Raw genomic sequence first — 21,767 nt, 5'->3', positions numbered from 1 at the left:
AATCTCCTCTTGTGACAAGTTTGTCTGCCAGGCAGAGAGCGAAAGTCAACGAGCAAACAGAAACTTTAGGCTTGAGTGTGTGTGGCAGCTGAGAGACAACCTTAGATAACCAATCTACCAGGGAGAGGGGCTTTTTCAATTGGGCTTTCTTCCTTTTTTCCTTGAAAAAGTTTCACTTCTCATCCAAGAAGCTTCTTCAGTGCTAACTTTTTTTCATTGTTTAAATTGCACACCATCCAGAGCCTCTCCCTGAAGGAGATGGATAGTTAAGAAGTGTGAGGTATAAAAAAATAAGTTGGGGCTTCGATCACGCCGTGATGGCTGCCTTCTTCTTGACACACAGACACACAACTCCGATGCCTCAGAGGCTATCCCAAATCTCTGAGCCAAGATGTGGTAACACTGAACATCTGTAAAAGAGGTAGAGCATTTGGCCACTTAAAGGACAGCATGATCTCTGCCAGAGGTCAAGGTGTGAGTGTGTGGGTGTTTGACTGATGGAAACAGTATTGTGACATCACCACACAATCTCTGCTTCTTTACGTGTGTGTCAAGACAATTCACTTCATGATTCATCATCATGTAATTCATAATAAAAGCAAGAGGGTAACATTTTAACATTTTCTTAATCACATTTTCATCTGTAGGGAATCTCTTCGTCCTTCCAATTTTGTGCAAATACAATTCCAGCTGCAGTTATTACATGAATAATCAAATATACATTTTCTTTACTATATTTTTCTGACAAGATGCCCAACAAGAACAGTTCAGGTTTTAAATCAATATGTTCCTGCGTCATCATCTCCAACCACATTTGGATTTTTGCCCAGTATTTTTGCTCTTGTAGGACTCCTATTTTTTCCCCGAGGTATACTTTAACCAAGCTACACATATCTACTGCTCTTTGAAAACCAACCAGGCAGCAAATCAGATCCAAAATACCATATTTTTCGGAGTATAAGGCACACCTTTTCCCCCTAAAAGAGGGTGAAAATTTGGGTGTGTCTTATACGCTGAATGTAGCCCCACCCACCCACCGGCCCCCACCTTTTGGCCTCTGCCTCCCAGCAATTTATCTTGCAGCAAACGGGGGGGGGGGCTTGCTGAGGCTTCAATAAGCTATAGCAATCCCTGCAGCCTGAAACAGATGATGATCAGGAGAAATTGTAAGTGAAACTTGCTGTTTGCTCCACATGGCAAATTGCTGGGAGGCAGATTTTTTTTCTTGTGCTAATCAGGTTGTTTGCTGCAAGGAGATAAGTCAACAACTGTAAATGCCTATAGAATGTCCAAATGATTAGACCTATTTTTTAAAGACTGCTTTATTATTATTCTAGACAACTTAACAAAATGAAAAAGCTTTTTAAAATAAATGCTTGATCTGAAGAGGCCCCGTGCTACAGTATCTTCTTTTAAATAGCAGAGAATAACTATACTTCCAGAAAGCACATCAATTGTAACAGCATCTAAACAAGTATAGTCTGAAATATAACACTACAAACTGTGTATATTATCTGTACTGTTCATTGCAAGGAGGCAAATTGCTGGGAGGCAGAGGCAGATATTTTTCCCTTGTTTTCCTCCCTCAAAATCTAGGTGCGTCTTATACCTCGGAGCATCTTATACTCCGAAAAATATGGTAGGTGAACAATTCTGTCTTTTCCTTGAGGAAAAGCTTACAAATGCAACAAGAACGACACCGGCATTTTGGTGGAGTCCACCCACACAACATGTATTTTGTCCTCGTCTACTCAGCCGAGTTTCCCCTGGGTTCCTCTGCAGAAGATGCCTTTCTTTTTCTCTCTAAATGCTCTTACTTGTAAAGCATACCGCCTACACAGGAAAAAGGAAGTCCACTCAGAGAAGTCGCTTCCTTTCGAGCAAACTCCTTGTGCCAGGCGTGGGCTTAGCAAAGCAACAACCAGCTTTGCACACTGGGTCCGGTTTGGGAGACCCAACGGGACTCCCCTGCTTCTGGGCCTGAGGTTCTGCCTTGATTGTCCTCTTGCTTGTTCTGGGCTCACATTTACCTTCTCACCCCCTAGTTCGCTCGCAGAGCATGATGGCCGTTGATGCGAAAGGCTCCGGCCCTTGGCATCAGCTCCCCAACCCTCTGGAGCGCCCCTTGAAAAGCGGCTGGCTGAAGAAGCAGCGATCCATCGTCAAGAACTGGCAGCAGAGGTTCTTCGTGCTGAAGGGCCAACACCTGCACTACTACAAGGAGGAGGAAGACCTGAAGCCCCAGGTAGGGAGGGTTCTTGAGGAGGAGAATGCATTTTTGTGCTGCTGGGGTGATGGGAAGGCTAATGAGGGAAAGGGTTGGGAACCACGGAAGGGCATAGAAAGGCACATTCTACCTTCTCTAGCCTTATACAAGAGGAGACCAATTGCAGTTCTCCTCAGCCAGGCAGAGACTAGAGCAACCTTGAGTTGCAACCTCCAACTTCAGTTCTGCTTCTCTTCAGTTCAGTTTGACATCTGAACCAGTGGTGGGATTATTATTTTTTTGTATTTGTATTTGTATTTGTATTTAATAGATTTATAGGCCACCCAATCCCGAAGGACTCCGGGTGGCTTACAGAAAGTAAATTAAAAAAAAAAAGAATTAAAAAAAACAGAGGAAATAGATTAAAACCTCATCATGCACCCAATCTGGTTGGGGCTGGACCTCAGTCATGAGGTCAACAGCCCCAGGCCTGCCGTAATAGCCAGGTTTTGATAGCCTTTCAGAAGGCCATGAGAGTGGGTAGGGTCCAGATCTTCGGGGGGCTGCCAGCCGACATTGTCTGGCTGACGGCACCTGGAGAGGGCCCACCCTGTGCAATCTTATCGGCTGTTGGGAGGTATGCAGCAGTAGGCAGTCTCGCAGGTATCCAGGTCCTAGGCCATGTAGGGCTTTAAAGGTAATAACCAGCACCTTGAATCGCGTTTGGAGACCGATAGGAAGCCAGTGCAGCTCGCGGAGGATAAGTGTAACGTGGGTGTATCTTGGTACACGCAGTATCGCTCGCGCGGCTGCATTCTGGACTAGTTGTAGTCTCCGAACACTTTTCAGGGGCAGCCCCATGTAGAGCGCATTACAGTAGTCAAGTCTTGAGGTGACAAGGGCGTGAGTGACCATTTGAAGTGCCTCCCAATCCAAATAGGGTCGCAACTGGTGCACCAGGTGAACCTGGGCAAAGGGCCCCCTGGTCACGGCTGACAGGTGATGTTCTAATGTCAGCTGCGGATCCAGGAGAACCCCCAAGTTGCGGACCATCTCTGAGTGGTGTAAATTTTCATCCCCCAGGATTAGGGATGGACTATCTGGGCTGTCCTTGGGGGACAGCATCCACAGCCACTCGGTCTTGTCAGGATTGAGTGCAAGTTTGTTCACTCCCATTCAGATCCTGACAGCTTCCAGGCACTGGCACATCACGTCCACCGCTACGCTGAGCTGACATGGGGTAGAGAGATACAATTGTGTATTATCCGCATATTGGTGGTATTTAATCCCGTGCCGACGAATGATCTCACCCAGTGGCTTCATGTAGATATTAAATAGAAGGGGGGACAAGACCGAGCCCTGCGGCACACCATATTTAAGGGGCGTAGGAGACGACCTTTGCCCTCCAACCAACACTGACTGCGACCTGTCGGAGAGGTAAGAGGAGAACCACCGTAAAACGGTGCCTCCCACTCCCACCTCTTCCAGCTGTCGCAGAAGGATACCATGGTCGATGGTATCGAAGGCCGCTGAGAGGTCAAGGAGCACCAGGATAGAGGAATATCCTCTATCCCTGGCCCGCCAGAGATCATCGGTCAGTGCGACCAAAGCAGTTTCAGTGCAGTATCCAGGCCTGAAACCAGACTGAAAGGAATCTAGATAATCTGCTTCATCCAAGGTCCGTCGGAGTTGAAGGGCCACCACCTTCTCAACAACTTTCCCCAAAAAGGGGAGGTTGGAGACCGGACGATAGTTGTTAAGAATAGCTGGGTCCAGAGAAGGCTTCTTGAGGAGGGGTCTCACCACCGCTTCCTTCAAAGGTTGCGGGAAAGATCCCTCCTGCAAAGACGTGATCGTAATCTTCTGGAGCCAGCCTCGTGTTACCTCCCTGCTGGTTGAGACCAGCCAGGAGGGACACGGGTCCAGTAAACAGGTGGAGACACTCATCGCTCCCATGGCCTTGTCCACTTCCTCAGGGGTGACAGGCTGGAACTCATTCCAGGAAATCTGATCAAGACCCTCCCTCGGCATCTCCGCTGGTACTGTCCAAGTGGGGTCAAGGTCTGCCCGAATCTGAGTGATTTTGTCCGACAGAAACTGAGCAAACTCCTCAGCCCTTCCCTGTAAGGGTTCTCCCGCATCCTCACCCTTCAAGAGGGAGCGGGTTATCCTAAACAGGGTGGCTGGGCAAGATTCTGAGGGCGCAATAAGAGCAGAAAAATGTGCACATTTTGCCGCCCGTATCGCCACTAAATAAGTCCTAATGAAGGCTCTTAATAGTGTTTGGTTGGATTCGGAGTTGCTAGCCCTCCAGCGTCGCTCTGGGCATCTTTTTTGGCGCTTCATCTCCCGGAGTTCCTCGGTAAACCAAGGTGCCCTCCTGGATCCACTGCCGCGGAGAGGCCGCAAAGGCGCACTACTACTGGTTCTGTGGGTGTGGCTTGGTGGGCGTGGCAGGGGAAGGATACTGCAAAATCTCCATTCCCTCCCCGCTCCAGGGGAAGGATACTGTAAAAACTCCATTCCCTCCTGATCAGTTGGGACTTGGGAGGCAGAGAATAGATGCGGGCGGGGCCGGCAAGAGGTGGTACTTGCCAGTTCTTTGAACTACTCAAAATTTCTGCTACCAGTTCTCCAGAACTGGTCAGAACTGGCTGAATCCCACCTCTGATATAATCATATTCCAACTTTTGGACAATTTAAACAGATGGGTTAATTTCTCTCAGCAAATATTGCAATGTGCTTGTTCATCGATCACAGCTTAACCTCATCCTTTGCAAATAGCATTACATCCTAGCATCCCATAATACACTTTCATCTGATGCAGCATACAGCCAGAAACACAAGTAGTCCTCAACTTAACAACATTTTGTTTAATGACTGCTTGAAATTACAACACTGAAAAAAGTGACTTATGTTTTTCACACTTACGACGACCATTGCAGTACCCCCATGATCGTGCGATCAAAATTCAGATGTGATTTACATTTATGACAGTTCATATTGTCCCGGGGTCATGTGATCAGTGGTGGGATTCAATTTTTTTTACTAATGGTTCTGTGGGCATGGCTTGTTGGACGTGGCAGGGGAAGGAGACTCCAAAATCCGCATTCCCTCCCGATCAGCTGGGACTCAGGAAGCACAGAATAGATGGGGTGGGGCCAGTCAGAGGTGGTATTTGCCGGTTCTCCAAAGTACTCAAAATTCCCACTGCTGATTTTCCAGAACTGGCTGTAAAATTCTGGGAGTTGAAGTCTTAAAGTTGCCAAGTTTGAAGACCTCTGCTTTAAATTGAAACAGACACAAATGCAAGTTCCTTGTAACAAAAGGGGCCAAAGCCTATTATTTATGCAACCCTACGTTTTGTTTTCAACATTTATTAGGTCTTTCTGCATTGCCACAATTGCAAGGCAAGATCTGTACCCTTTTCCAAAGAGTCACTCTATGAAGATCTGAACTGGTTTACCCAACTTTTCAATGAAAATTAATGCTGAAAAATGTTAGCAATACAGCAATATAGGGCATTGCATATCAAATTTAATGAGACCTCCCCAAGCTATGGCGATATGATCAATGATGCCCATCATTAACAGATGTGATGAAGCGGCCCATAAGCGTCATTTAATAAATTCAGATAAGTTTATTTGAGAACTATGCTGGGGTCTGCGAGTTCTGTCAATGCAGTTCTGACAATAATTGGCAAATTTAACATTGATTTTCCTTTATAAATAAATGTATCATTGAGTCAATAAAGTATCCATCATTTTAACCAGGAGTCAGCCTTTCCCGCTGTTCAACCACATAGAGATTTGTTGTGTTTTTCCCTCAATTTCAGATGATAACAATGAAATTGAAAATAAACGTGGTGGTTTGAAAACCTTTGTAAATTACATTGGGGTTTTAGTGCTGGCTCCCTTTCCATCTTCTGTGCTTCACAGAATTACATGAAAATGCATTCAAGTGGAATCGTGATAGTATTTATAGGAAGATTAGTACCTATAAATCATTGTAATACAATCCTGGTAAAATATTTTCAAGTGATTCCTGAAATTTAAGGCTTCTTCCACATATAGTACTTCCATCTGAAACAACATGGATTGTCCCCCCACCCCTTCTAAATGGATCTTTTTCCTTTGTTGGAAAAAAAATAATTTGAAAAGTAGCAGAAATTTCAGGAAGATTGCAGAAATGTACCTTTAATCCTATCAAATGATAGCAGCTGCCTATTCCAGGGATTTGGGAAGGACTCGATGGATAAAACTGCCAAATCCAATCTAAATATTGTGGAGGAAGAGGAAGAAGGAAAAGAAATAGGAGGAGGAGGAGGAGGAGGAGGAGGAGGAGGAGGAGGAGGAGGAGGAGGAGGAGGAGGAGGAGGAGGAGATCATCATCATCAGCAACAACAACAATGTTCAGTGCAATTCCAAACTTCTGGAGCATCACTTGAACACTATTGGCATGACAAAATCACATTGAATGTAGAATACCAGAGTTGGAAGGGACCTCCTAGGTCATCTAGTTCAACCCCCCGCTCAAACAAGAGACCCTACACCATTTCTGACAGATGGCAGTCCAATCTCTTCTTGAAAGTGTCTCAGTTGCAAAGGGCAACTTGGCTAGGAACAGCTCACATCCTGCAATATTTTAATGTTATCAAATAACAACATCTACCTATCCCAGGTCCTTTAGTAGCTGGACAATAGGACACCAAATTCAATCTAAATGTTCTAGCTGACTGTGTGTCCGATTGTAATATTTCACCTGCTAGGTAAGTAGGAAGTGTGGACAGCTTCATTGTGGGCAGCTTCTGAACTGTTTTTTCCCCTGCAGCTCCTGGACTCTTCTCAAATACAGTGCCAAATTGCCATGGTGCAATAGCTAAAATTTGGCCTTAAATCTTAGGGCAGCTTAAGTGGTGCTGTATAAATGATTGGTTTCAAAAAATCACATCCGTAACTGTTTTTCATTCCATGAACAAACCAGCAAATGGCACCTTTTCTGAAATGGTGGTAAAAGTGCCTTTCTGGGGAGAAGGACCAAGCTGGCAACTCTGTGAGTAAGGATTTCCTACCCCTACTAGATAGTCACAAAGAGAAACAGAAATCTCTAACTCTTTGCTGCCTGCACAAGAAATCTAGATCTTTGCCTAAATAACATTAGATCAACTCGATTGGAATCTTGCAGGACACACCCTAAAATGATCTTTCTCTTTTTCTTCTCTAATGACCTGCAACTCTTCTGAGTGGAGGGCAGGATCCCAATTCCAGAACCTTTCTCAAAAGTTGCTGTGCCTTGATGCAGTGGTGGGTTTCAGCCGGTATGGCCTGGTACAGCTGTACTGGTAATAGCCACTGACAGCGTTTTTAAACCAACCAGCCAATTGCACCTGTGCACACAGTGTGTGGCGCCTAGGTGAGCTCCTACAAGCAGCTGGGTGTCGCAGGGACGGTGGAGTGCGCATGCATGTGCAGCGTGTGTACACAAAAGGATGCATGACCACCGTACCGGTAGCGATGGGGAGAGGAACCCCATCCCACCACTTCCTTGATGCCATCCTTACTTCCCTGGCCCATGCGTGGAACCTTGACCTCAGGAGAGCAACCAAACTTTGAAGAGCCTGCTCAAACAGTTGGCTCTTCTAACCCAGGGTGGTGGTGGAGGACTTCTTCTCCGTTCTGCTTGAGGATACTGTTCTCCGTCTCCCTCCCCCTCCGTTTGTTTCCTGTCTGCACATTTCCCTTCTCAGAAGTTCGCCCGTGCTCTTCCTTTGCCACTGCAGTCTTATCGCTCAGCTCTGCCATCCAGCCCAGGCTCTTTCTGCTTTCTGACAGCCGGAGTAGCTCAACCCATGTCGCTTCCCCTCCTGCTCTGGTCCATCTAAGATCCAAAACACAAGGGCTTGCAAGGAACTCGAGTTCCCTCAGTTCTCAAGTCACAAGGCACCTTCCTGCTGGCCTTGTGACTGACCTGATTGATGAGGTGAGCAGCCTCCTTTGTGGCTGAATTTTGGGATTTCACTAGTGATGGAATAAGCTAGCATTTTTAGCTGTGGGCTCTACTACAGATCTCATTCGGTTTGCTTGCCTCTGAATGCATCTGCTCCACTTTTGCATTTGTGAACTGAACAGGATTTTTCCTACTGCTTGAAGTTCATGTTAGTCAGAATTGATTCAGACCCCCCAGTTTATTGATACCCAAAAAAAGATATGAGAGATATAAATAGAAATCTGGAAGGAATAGTCCAACAAGTCAAAAGCTCTGCCATGTGCCTTATTCCTAGTGCATGAGGCCCCCAAATGCTTGCGGTCCAGATATTTACATGTTCACATGGATACACAACATTGTCTTGATTTTCTTCCTTGCGACGTCCCTTCAGATGCTGGAGAATGGACATCACACATCCATTCACACGTCTTTCCTCAAAACTATCCAGCTGCCATTCTTTCATTTTCTCTTATGTACTCAGCCCTGTGTTGTTGCTGCTGCTATTATTGTGTGGTTAATCTTTGATGAGATTCACAGCCTTTGGGGCTGGTTGTTAGCTCAACAGCTCGAGTCCTAACCAAGGACCTAGGAATTGTTAAGGTAACGTCAGAAGATATAAGCCGTTCCAAGTAGGGCGGTTTTTTGTAGAATCAGAATGTTCAAGTCTGATAAATTTAAAATTTCCAAATAGCGAGATAGCCCTTTGCATATTGCTCCAAGGGCTCCAGTTACAATCGGGACAACACACGATTTCTTTTTCCATAGTCGCTCAACTTCAATTTGCAAGTCCCAGTACTTTGTGATTTTTTTTCTTGCTGTTTATCTTCAATTCGTGCATTTCCAGGTATTGCAATGTCAATGAACCATACTTTTTTCTTTTCAATTATTGTTATGTCAGGTGTGTTGTGGGCCAAGTGTCTTGTCAGTCTGAATTCTGAAGTCCCACAAGATCTTGACTTTCTCATTCTCTAAAACCTTCTCAACCTGATGTTCCCAGTGGTTTTTGCTGTACTCAAATCCAAACTTTTGGCACAATTTCCAGTGAATGATCTTAGCAACGCAGTCATGGCATTGTAGATAGTCAGTTTGTGAAATTTTGCTGCACCCACTGATCAAGTGGTTGACTGTCTCGTCTTTCTCATTACAGAGACGACATTTGCTGTTGGTGGTAACATGTTGAATTTTTGCCTTCATGCAGTTTGTGACTAAGGCTTGTTCTTGAGCTGCCAAAATAAAGCCTTTCGTTTCTTTTTTCAGTGCTCCTGATCTTAACCAGTTCCAAGTTAGCTTTTGGTCAGCTTTGCCTTCAATACTTTTCAAGTATTGGCTATGCATAGCTTTGTTTTTCCAATTTTCAGCTTGCTTCTCAATTACTTCTTTCTTATATTCAGCTTTTGACTTAGTTGTCTTTAAAAGGCCTCCTTTAATTACTTCTTTAATCATTGGTTCTTCACTTTTCTGGATTTAATCATTCAAGCTGTGTTTTTCTTCTTCCACAGTCTGTTTTACTTGTAGGAGTCCTCAACCACCCTCTGCTCTTGGTAAATATAATTGGTCAACATCACTTTTAGGGTGCAAAGCATGATTCATTGTCATAAGCTTCCTTGTTTTTCTGTCCAAATTGTCCAATTCCAGCTGGGTCCAGTCAATTATTCCTGCAGAGTATCGAATCACAGATATAGCCCAGGTATTTATGGCTTTTATGATGTTTCCTCCTTTCAATTTGGACTTTAATATCTTGTGAATTCGTCGAATGTACTTGGCTGAAGTTAATTCCTTGATTTTATTATGCATAAAGTCAGAGGCCTCTAAAATACCCAAGTACTTGTAGCCTTCTTCTGGTTTTACTTCCTTTATCGTTTCTTCATTCTCAAGTTCTATTCCATCATCTTCTATGAATCTTGCCTGCTTTGGTTCCCATTGTTGCACATTTATCAATTCCAAACTGCATACCAATGTCTTGGCTAAATTATTTTGTGCTTTCAATTAATAAATTTACTTCAGCTTTTGTTTACCAAACAGCTTCAAATCATCCATGTACACCTAATGCGAAATTTTCAGTCCTTTCTTTGCAAGTTCATATCCATAGTTCATCTTCTTCAAAATGATTGCCAGTGGTAGCATTGAGAGTATAAAAAGTAGGGGTGAAAGGGAATCACCCTGGAAAATGCCTCGTTTAATTTCAACTTCACCCAGTACTTCTTCATTAGCTATAAGCTTCATTTTCCAGAGGTTCATTGAAGTTTCCATGAATTTTGGTATGTTGCTGTTGATGCCAAAGATTTTCAGGCAATTCTTGATCCAGCTATGGGGAACTGAATCAAACGCTTTCTTATAGTCTATCCAAGCCATGAACAGGTTGGTTCATCTTTTCTTTGAATTCTTTAAGATTAGTTTGTCAATCAGCAGTTGGTCCTTTGTTCCTCTTGAATTTTTGCAGCATCCTTTTTCTACAGGAAACAACTTATTTCTTTCCAAGTATCCATAAATTTGGTTTGCAATGATAACCAGTAAGGAGCTTGTATGTTGTTGGCAAACAGGTGATTGGCCTATAGTTTCCAGGATCCTTTCCTTTTTCTTTATCTTTTTGGATCAAAAATGTCCTTCCAGTTGTCATCCATTCATCATTTTCAGGTGTTTTTAAGAACTGGTTCATTTGGGCTGCCAATCTTTTGTGCAGACTTGTAAGTGCCTTTAACCAGAAGCCATGTAACTCATCTGGTCCAGGTGCACTCCAGTTCTTCACTTTTCTTGACTCTCTTTGCACCATTTCTTTTGTTATTTTCACTTCTTCCATTTTATGCACTTTAATAGAATTCCCAATCTGTTTGATCCATTTTGCATTTCTTTTGTGCTGCTTGTTGTTTTCCCACAAATTCTTCCAGAATTTCAGAGCTTTCTCTTTATCAGGCTTTTCATTTGTTGTTATTCCATCTCCACTTTCTAAGCTCTTATAAAACTGGTGCTGATTTGCTCTGTAGTGTGAGTTTTCCTTGAATTGAGTTACTCAGTTTTCATATCTTTTAATCTTTTCAGCAATGGCAACAACCCACGAATTTTTTTGATCTTCAATTCCAACCGAATTTTCCATTTAGGCTTCCTCTTCTTGCCTCTTTGGTCCTTTTGTATTTTCAAACCGAATTCTTTGGTGGTTATGAAGGCTGCTGCTGGTTTGTTTCAGCTAATGTAGTGGTTTGAATGGTTTGCACAGCCTCATTGACCTTTTTTAGTACCTTTCTCAATTCTTTCCGGTTCACTTGGTTCAGCTTTGGCAAACGTGTTATTTCAGCGTCTTCCATTTGATGCTTTATTTTCTCAGCTAATTGAGCAATATCTGTTGGTGTTTGTTCTTCAGTGCTTCCTTGTTCTTTATCTTCATCCATTTCAGCATCCTCTTCCTCCCTTTCTTCCTTAGTTTGCTTTTGAGTCTGCAAATCATTCTTGATGTTACTCTTCTTTGTTGGTTTACTCAGACCATTAGTTGCTTTCTCTTCGATTCCTATTAATTCTGCTGTAGTGAAAAATTTGTGGCTTAGAATTACATGTCGTTGGTCCATTAGCCTTTGTTCACTGATATCACAGTCTGTGTGGTTCACCTTCCAAATCTGATACATTCGTTTTTGAAATCCATGTTTTGCTGACTCAGACTGATAGTAAGCTTTCATAATAGAGATGTTTTTTTCCTTAGTCTAGATTTTTTGCTTTTTCACTTTTTCTTCCAGTAACTTGTCAGCTCCATGCCCTGGTTGCCTAGCAGAGGGAGCTGAGCCCTGTAGCTCATTTTGCGCAGAATGCTCAGGAGCCATAGCATCCAACGGAACCCTTGTTAATCTGGGCAACGGTTCAACCGGCATAAATTTCATTTTTTTTTTTTGTATTCACCATATTTGTATGGGTTGTGGAGCAAATTTTGTCTGGCCCTTCATCTAAAACCTGTCTGGTATGTTTGTACCTGTTCAGCATATCCCTTAGGATCATTAGAGCTCGCAAGCCCCTCCTCCATGACAAGGTAAAGCTCCTCAGAGGGATTATTATTATTATTATTTATTCATTAAACATGAAACTCAGACAACTGAACATTCAAAAATGCATCACAAATACCATTGACTGGTGTTAGTGGATGATACAGGTTGCTGCCAGTGTCCTAGGCATCAACCAAGTACCTTCTTAAAATATAAGATGCTCCAAGTAGTACAGTTTTTTGCAGTTCCACTGGTGGCCAGGTTGTGGTATTTCGTAATTTTTTCCAGTCCTTTTTCTTCAACTCTGACATCTCCTGGTACTGCAATGTCAATAAATTGTATGTTCCAGCCCTCTACAACCGTGATATCTGGCGTGTTGTATTTTCTCCTCCTCCTCCTCCGTCGTCGTCGTCTTCATCATCATCATCATTATCATCATCATCATTATTTTGCTCCTTTTAATTAGCCTGGTCCAGTTCTTGAAATTTTTGGTTTTGTGAAAGAAAAAGGTTACCAAGCACTAGACCATAAATTCAGATCGGTTTGGATTGACGTGGAATGAGACAGCAGAAGTCACTGAGGTTTTGAAGATGTGAGCATTTCATTTGTAACCCTAATTTGATTTTTTCCCATGGGCCACAGAATCTAGAGTCAGAAATAAGGAGCACAGATTGCAACTATCTAGATGTCATCTGAATATAATGAAAGACTTTCGGTCAGTAGGATCTGCCCAACAGGGAATAGTCCATCAACAGAGGCTATGAGTTCTCCATCTCAGAGGGTTTTAAGAAGATGGGAAGCCACATCTCCTGGATGCTGTAAATCGGTGTCTTTCAAACTTGGAATTCTGGGAATTGAAGTCCAGCCATCTTAAAATTTGCAGTTCGAAAAACACTGCTGTCATTTAGTTCCTTGGACATTGCAGAGGTTCAGACTAGCTGAACCTAGTGGTCCATTCTGATACCCCAAATATCCTATACCTCATGTATGGCCAGAATTTGAAAACAACATTTAATACAGCACAATTTCTGTCTAAAATGGTCCAATTGAGATCGGCATAGGTGATTACATCATTTTATTCTATTTTACACATTTATGTATTAAATTACTGTATTTTATCTGATAATTGTTGTATTTTGTACTATTCTTATTTTAAATTGTTTTTATAGGATTTTATTGGTAATACGTGCTTGAACCTTGTATTTTGATGTGGCCTAGGGCGGGGGGTTGGACTAGATGACCTACAAGGTCCCTTCCAACTCTGTTGATCTCATTCAAGGTCTCCAAACTTGGAAACTTTAAAGACTTGTGGACTTCAACTCCCAGAATTCCCCAGCCAGCATTTTAAAGTTCCCAAGTTTGGACACCCGTGATCTAATCTAATAGCAATAGCAATAGCAATAGCAGTAGACTTATATACCGCTTCATAGGCCTTTCAGGCCTCTCTAAGCGGTTTACAGAGTGTCAGCATATTGCCCCCAACAATCTGGGTCCTCATTTTACCCACCTCGGAAGGATGGAAGGCTGAGTCAACCCTGAGCCGGTGAGATTTGAACCGCTGACCTGCTGATCTAGCAGTAGCCTGCAGTGCTGCATTTAACCACTGCGCCACCTTGCGCCATCAATAAAGCTAATCAACCAATCCTATGCCTTTGTTACTAGATTTATATGTGGCATTTTAACATTTTAACATTTAACCATTTTAACGATGGATTTAATGCACTATACTCTTGTGCTTTTTTGAGGAACGTAAATTATGAAATGTTTACAGTGACATTATGTGCGTAATACAATTACTTTATAAAATGAAGACTAAGGTCTGATGGTCAGAACAGAGAGCCTCGTGTTTCTGACCTTGTTGTGCAACTATTTGGCTTTAGGGTTCCTTAAAACTTCAGGGCTGCATCATCCAAGAAGTGGCTTCTGGATCCGATGAAGCTGGAAAATTTATCTTTGAAATCATTCCAGGTCAGTAACAGGGAACTGAATTACAATTTGAGCGAGTCCAGATGGACTACCAAATGCCTGCTTCGATAAACCGTGATTAATTAGTAAGACCACATTAAAGTACTGCATCCAGTTTTCATCGCCTCACTATAAAAAAGAGGTTGAGACTCTAGAAAGAGTGCAGAGAAAAGCAACTAAGATGATTAGGGGACCAGAGGCTAAAACAGATGATGAACGATTGCAGGAACTGGGCCTGGCTAGTCTAGTGAAGAGAAGGACCAGGGGAGACAGGATAGCAGTCTTCCAATATTTGAGGGGCTGCCCCAGAGAGGAGGGGATCAAGCTATTTTCCAAAGGAAATTTGAAGGCCAGAGAAGGAATAATGGATGGAAACTGACCAAGGAGAGATTCAACCTGGAAATGTGGAGAAATTTTCTGACAGTGAGAACAATCAACTGATGGAACAGAAGTTGCCTTCAGAAGTTGTGGGAGCTTTATCCCTGAAGGCTTTCAAGAAGAGACTGGATTGTCATCTGTCAGAAATGGTGCAGGGTCTCCTGCTTGGATGGGGTGGGTGGGGTGGACTAGATCTACAAGATGCCTTCCAACTATGTTAATCTGTATATGTATCTACTAAAGCAGGGATCTCCAAACTTTAAGACTTGTGGACTTCAACTCTCAGAATTCAGCTCTCAGCTGAACTCTTGGAAGTTTGGAGACCCCTGTACTAAAAGAGGCTTTCAAGAAGAGACTGCCAGAAATAGTGCAGGGTCTCCTGCTTGGGCAAGGGGTTGGACTAGATGACCTCCAAGGTCCCTTCCAACTCTGTTAGTCTAAATCTAATTCCATGAATATGGAATCTGGTCTGAGCAGGAGAGCTGACATAACCCTTCCCCTTCTTCTGGTGAGAAAACAGTGAAAAATGGCTCCTGCCCTTCATGTATAATTCAGCAAATTATAATTGTGTGTCTTTGCATAATACAGTTTGTTGTGATTTGTTTTAATTACACCTTCCTTCTCCCCCCCACCCCAAATAGGGCTTTCAGGAGAGCAAAGTCGAAATGGGCCAGACTCCTTTGTGCTGATGGCGAATTCTCAGGCTGACATGGAGGAGTGGGTCAAGCTACTCCGAAGAGTAGTTGGCTCCCCTTTAGGAGGTAAGCCCAGCCAGAATTATATATAGTGTCAGGCATGCAGCCATCTTTTCTTGTGGATCTTTGACATGCCACCCTTTCTATTATTCTGCTATGCAATTTCTATTGTGGGAAAATGGGAGGGGGGGATTGTATGAAGTTAGATGCTATGTAGCCATAACAAAATTCTTTCTAGAAAGCCAAGGTCATCCTTTGTCTTTGCACCTCTGCACCTGACTGGAACTGGGTGGGTGGAAGCTACCAGCTTGGCAGTGGGAGATTGGACCATGGGATGGACTTGGGGGTGGGATGGGGGCAAGATCTTGAACTTTCAACTAGGTGGGGGAAACTGGGAAGCTTTCAGATTCGGGTTTTCCTAGATTCACCAATGTGGCTCTCTTGATAAATTGGAACTTTGAGGAATCCTTTGTCTTGGACTCTGATTTACTTTTGGATGCTATTTAGAACCCTGACGTACAGGGTACTTCCAGAGAGCCCCTGGTCTAGGTCCATAATATCCACCCCAACTGGGCAGGTCAGAGGACGGATTGCCTTGGAGAAGAAAAGGCAAGGCTTTCCAGGGATGAAGTCAACGTCAATGTTAGGATCTCATGCAAACATGTAGGATCGTAAGTGCAGCATCTCTCTCCTGAGGTGTCGCAAGGGCTGTTTTTCAAAATGTGTTGCCTTGCGTAAACTTAGCAAGACCTGGTTTAAAAGAGCCCCGTGTTGACCCTCTTGTAGGCTTTTAAGACAGGAGTTATTTAGCTCCATAGGTTCAATTGTAGAACAGGACACCTGTGGACGAGGGGGCTTCCTCATACTGGAGGCTGGTCAGGAGAGACTGGACAGGTACCTTGCATGGGGAGTTCTCCTGCACAGAGGTGGACTAGACTCGTTTTGATGAGACTTAACTTTTAATTTTATTTAGCTATTTTTTAATATTTTATGCTGCCCATCTCACTGCTATGGGCAGCTTTTATTATTTCACCATTAGTATATTTGAAATTTGAAATACTTAACAGGGCTTCATATAAGAATATGGTCTGCAGAATTGAAAAAGCATTTGAAAACCCTCTCCCTTCCTTCCTTCCTTCCTTCCTTCTTTCCTTCCTCCCTCCCTCCCTCCCTCCTTCCCTCCCTCCCTCCCTCCGCCTTATCTCTCTCTCTTTCCCTTCCTTCTCTCCCTCCCTTCTTTTCCACTCCGTCCCTCCTCCTCCCTCTGCCTTCTTCCCTTTCTTCCATCCTTCCTTCATTTATTCACCCCTCCCTTCTTTTCCTCCTCCTCCCTCCTCCTCCCTCCCTCCCTTTTCTCCTTTTCTCTTCCTTCTTTCCTTCATCCCTCCCTTCTTTTCCTCCTACCTACCTCACCTTCCTCTGCCCTTCCCTCTCTTCTTTTCCTCCCTCCCTCCTTCCTCCCTCCTTCCTTCCAGTGGTCTTTGGGCAACAACTGGAGGACACCATGGTGTATGAACAGAGATTTGGGCAGTATCAGGTTCCCATCTTGGTGGAGAAGTGTGCAGAATTCATCCGGAAGAATGGCATGAATGAGGAGGGGGTTTTCCGACTGCCTGGCCAAGACAATCTGGTGAAGAAACTGCGGGATGCGTTTGATGCTGGCGAGAGACCCTCGTTTGACCAGTAGGTGGTCCTTTTCCCAAGCTTGCAGTGATAAGACTGGTGAGGCTTCCACCCCCTGGGAGGCTCCAGTTCCCAGAATTCCCCAGTCAGCATTGCTGAGATTGCTAAAAGTTGAAATCCATGTCGGCTCGGAGGGAGCCCAGGTGGGAAAGGCTGGGCTGGAAATTTCCTTTAGCCAATCAACCTCCAGAAGTCCCAAAGGTGCTTTTTTTTTTTCAAGAGGCAACTGGAGTTTCTGGTTTTACTTTGAAGACATTTTGCTTCTCCTCCCAGAAGCTTCTTCGGTTCTTCTTCATCATCTGAGGAAGCTTCTTAGATGAGAAGCAGAATGTCTTCAAAGAAAAACCAAGGAAGTCCAGTTGTCTCGTGAAAAATAAAGCATCTTTGGGACAACCAGAACTTGGAGGACGGAGAATCTCCATAGACAACCGTGTTACTAATTTAACAAACTGCACTGATTCCCTTAACCACAGTGACAAGAAAGGTTGTAAAATGGGACAAAGCTCACTGAACAAATGACTTGCTTAGCCACAGAAAGGACCACCTTTTGTGCTCAATGGTGGTCCTAATTCGAGAGTGGAATGATGACTTCCTCTGATGTCTGGCTCACCCCATGTCAAGGGACTGAGGATTTAATAGCTGCCAGATGATGAAAGCTGCAATCAGTAAGCTGCATGCAACGGGGCTGATGCACTGAGACTGATTCATTGCAGCTATGGTATAAACCTTTTAACACTCTGATGGGAGCTCCACACAAGTCTATTTTTTGGAGTATAAGATGCACTGTTTCCCCCCCACCCCAAAAGGGTGAAAATCTGGGTGTGTCTTGTACACCGAGTACAGCATGTTTGGCCTACCGAAATCCCGCCCCCTTTGCAAAAATGGGTATGCAGAGGGTTTGGGAGGCTTCCAGAGTGCTCCTGGGGGCTGGGGAGGGCAAAAACGAGCAAAAAATGGACTGTTTTTGCTCGTTTCCCCCACCCCAGCCCCCAGGAGCATTCTACCAGCCGCCCAAAGGTCTGCATGCCCTTTTTTGTTGTTTTGTTTTGTTTTGTTTTGTTTTGTTTTTTGCAAAAAATGAGTTGTGCAGAGGGTTTGGGAGGCCTGCAGAGTGCAAAAAAATTGTTTTTTTAAATTTACCTATTCAAAATCATGGTGTGTCTTATACTCCGAAAAATACAGTATATAGGTGGTCATTAGAGGGCGTGTGTCTCTCTTGTTATGTATCTCATTTTCTCTCACTGTGTCTGAGCTGAATGGTAAGGGATTTTTTTTTATCTCCCACGTATATTTCTGTATATATTTTTTTGTGTATAAACCACTATTGATTGACTAAAGGCTCTGTGTGGTGTGTGCTGTGTTTTGCTCCTGGGTTTATTTCATAATATTAGTGACGCTGCTAACACTCTGACATCTTATCTTTTTTTAATTTAACTTACAGAGACACGGATGTCCACACAGTGGCTTCTTTGTTGAAACTTTACCTACGCGAACTCCCTGAGCCGGTCATCCCTTGGGGCCAGTATGAGGACTTTCTCTTGTGCGGTCAGCTTCTAACATCTGATGAAGGCAAGGTATTACAATCACTGATTCTTCTCCAAATGCTGCTCAAGATCCTCCTGAAGGGGTCCCTCCCACTCGGAGGATATCAGGAGATTGCCCAACATGGGGTCTGAGGGAGAGGCCAAAGTCCATCTCCGTACCATCCCACCTTGGCCACAGGCGGAAGGCCAGGAACTTAAATCAAGTAGGCCAGGAGTGTCAAACTCAATTTCATTGAGAGCCGCATCAGGGTTGTGTTTGACCTCAGTGGGGCGTGGGCGGAGTGGCCGCAGGCAGCTTGGCGTCACTCCTGTTGGGGGTGCCTGTGGCGGCCTGAGAGCTCTGCCAGTGGAAACGGGCTCCCACGCTCCATTTTCAGCTGGGACGGCCTCCGGCAACCCTCTGTCACTGAAAATGGAGCGAGCTCCACTTTCATTGGCAGAGGGTTGCCAGAGGCTGTCCCAGCTGAAAATGCAGTTTGGGAGCCCGTTTTCGGGGATAGAAACACTGCAGGTAGGTCCTTTGCTGCTTTCAGGATGGGCCCACAGGCCAGATCTAAGTACCTTGTGGGCCGAATCCAGGCCCCAGCCCTTGTTTTTGACATCCCTGAAGTAGGCATTTTAGTGCTTAATCCATGTCTACTCTGATCAGAGGTGGGTTCCTACCGGTTCGGACAAGTAGGTAGTAGCTCGACTGGCCATGCTCCCAAACTGGTTCTATCGGCGCCGTAGGTGCCACCATCTTGTTTTTTAACCTACTGTGCATCAAGCGTGGGCCCAAAGTGCGTCCCTGAGAGAATCAGCAGTAGAAGAAATCGGAATCCACCCCTAACTCCAATTGTTGTTTGTCTCCTTCCGTCCTTGAGTTGGGGAACATGAAGCTAATTTCAAGGTGGGAGGCTGAACCTGCAAAGGGATCAAGAACTATGGAAATTCAGGAGAGGGGGTCTAGCTTTCTCCCCCCCCCCCAATAACATATACAGGCAGTCCATGCCTTACAGCCACAAATGAACCTAACATTTTCACTGCTAAACAAGAGAGTTGTGAAGCGAGTTTTGTTCCGTTTCATGATCTTTTGTGCCAGAGTTGTTAAGTGAATCACTTGCAGTTGTTAAGTTAGTAACTATTGTGCCCCCCCCTCCCCAGAAACCAGTAGAGCTGACAGCAGAGTCAGACAGTGAGGAGGTTGGGGAGGAGCATGAGCCAGTCCTGGAGGCTGGGGAAGGCTCAGACGAGCGCTCTGCATTGGAGGCAGAGACGGGGCTGAGGCCGTCTGGAAGTGATCAGCTGCCTTCGGAACTAGACAGCAGTGAGGCAGAGGAACAGCTGGAGCCTGTTCCCAGTCTGTGCATGCGCAGAGCTGCCAGGAGAAATGAACAGCTCAGAAATCAGGGTAGACTTCGGAGTAAGGCCACAGGTGGAAGGTGATTGGCCCTTCCCAGAGGAAATAAAAGAGGAGCAAAAAGGGAGTGCGCTTTTGCAGGAAACAATTTGTTCAGTTGGTCATTAGATTCATTTCAGGAGTGTGAAGATCTGTCTGTGAATCTCAGAGACTCTGTGCCCAGCCTTTCCTTGCACAGCACCTCATTTGGAAAATATTTACATGGCAGCTTTCCCAGATAGATAAGGTCTGTGGTCATAAATATACCTTTGAAAGACTGTTTGCCAGGCCTTGGCTGAATGTGAATGAGAGGAATTCACATTCGTTTAATAAAAGGAGTTTTGTCTGGACCAGGACTCTGCCTCGTGCTTTTTGGGGAAGCCTAGGCCAGGACAGTAACATGGTTGTTAAGTGAATCTGGCTTCCTCATTGACTTTGCTTCTAGAAGTTCGCAAAAGATGATTACATGACACTTTAATTAAAACCATCCTTATACCATTCTAGGGTCACCTACAGCTAGTGAAGCAGCTGGCACGTTTACCCCCGGACAACTATAACCTTTTGAGTTACATCTGCCGGTAGGTTTTACTTCTTTCAAGACTTTGGAATAGAATATCAGAGTTGGAAGGGACCTTGGAGGTCTTCTAGTCCAACCCCCTGCTTAGGCAGGAATCCCTATACCACTTCAGACAAATGGATATCCAACATATCCAAAGACGTCTCCATGGTCATGTGGCTGGCATGACTCAATGCCGAAGGCGCACGGAATGCTGTTACCTTCCCACCCAAGGTGGTCCCTATTCTTCTACTTGCACTTTTTACATGCTTTCGAACCGCTAGGTTGACAGAAGCTGGGACAAGGAACGGGAGCTCACTCCGTTATTCAACGCTAGGGATTCAAACTGCCGAACTGCCGACCTTTCTGATTGACAAGCTCAGCGTCTTAGCCACTGAGCCACCGCCCACATAAGAATGGTAGCAGAGGATATTACATGGAGATTTGTAGCAGAGGATGGTTGCACAGTTACACGGGTCAAAATAAAGTGTACAATGTACGGTCACTGTGGGCCTCGCTGCTTAACCGTTTCAACTATTACAGGAAACTCTACTCAGACCATAAAGGACCATAGATTATAACCATAGATACAAACCAAACCCTGCAATCTGCTGGCTGAGTCATCCTGTAGTTGTTGCGATATAAAATACATTCTAACACAAATTCCAATGTTCAGACACGTCCATTTTGTTTGAAATTTTGGTCTGTCGAAGGGTTCTTAATGGGATCTCCGTCTAGAGCAACAATGGTGAACCTTTTCACCTTGGGTGCCAAAAGCATGTGTGAGCGCTATCGCATGCGCTTGCGTGCCCACCCCTATAATTTAATGCCCCCTCCTGCCCCCCTGCTCTGCACATGTGTGCACGGCTTTTTTGGAGCCTGGGGAGGGTGAAAGCGGCCTCCCCCGACCCCCTCAGAGGCCCTCCGGAGGCCGGAAACAACCCACTTCCCGACTTCCTGTGAACCCGTTAGGTCTGTTTTTCTCCTTCCCCAGGCTCCAGAGGCTTCCTAGGAGCCTGGGGAGGTTTGAGGTTTTATTTAATTTGTATGCCGCCCTATTCCCGAGAGACTCAGGGCGGCTAACAATCTGCAAGGGAGGGGGGTACAAAAAAAAAAAAAAGACAAACCGTTTAAAATAGAGCAACAGTCGTAACCTCGGATGGGGCTGGAAAATTCAGCCCCAGGCCTGCCAGAACAGCCAGGTCTTAGTTGCTTTGCGGAAAGCCGGAAGGGTGGTGAGGGTCCGGATCTCAACGGGGAGATCGTTCCAGAGGGCCGGAGCAGCCACAGAGAAAGCCCTCCCCCGGGGTGGTGGGAGGGCGAAAAACGGCCCAACACGCAAACCGAAAGTTCGGGAACGGACTTCCAGGTTGCCTTTTGGGCCATTTTTCTCTCTCTAGAGGCTTCCCTGAACA

At 44.8% G+C, this 21,767-nt stretch overlaps 1 protein-coding gene across 1 annotated transcript in view; it reads left to right on the top strand.

The window, feature by feature from the left end:
• Positions 1-21,767, top strand: part of ARHGAP25 (Rho GTPase activating protein 25) — a 33,901-nt gene that overhangs the window by 4,560 nt on the left and 7,574 nt on the right. Inside the window, exons 2-7 of the mRNA XM_087706055.1 lie at positions 2,046-2,245; positions 14,034-14,121; positions 15,138-15,257; positions 16,667-16,874; positions 18,316-18,448; positions 20,301-20,374. Of these exons, the coding sequence (XP_087562181.1) occupies positions 2,046-2,245; positions 14,034-14,121; positions 15,138-15,257; positions 16,667-16,874; positions 18,316-18,448; positions 20,301-20,374 (823 nt within the window). The remainder of the gene's footprint in view (positions 1-2,045; positions 2,246-14,033; positions 14,122-15,137; positions 15,258-16,666; positions 16,875-18,315; positions 18,449-20,300; positions 20,375-21,767) is intronic.

The sequence above is a fragment of the Thamnophis sirtalis genome, unplaced genomic scaffold (genome assembly GCF_051295495.1).
Source record: "Thamnophis sirtalis isolate CommonGarterSnake01/CBP01778 unplaced genomic scaffold, rThaSir2_p1.2 scaffold_2, whole genome shotgun sequence".
NCBI classification, from domain to species: Eukaryota; Metazoa; Chordata; class Lepidosauria; order Squamata; family Natricidae; genus Thamnophis; species Thamnophis sirtalis.
The sequence above is the reverse complement of the archived record's forward strand: the minus strand, read 5'-3'. Positions and strand labels throughout refer to the sequence as shown.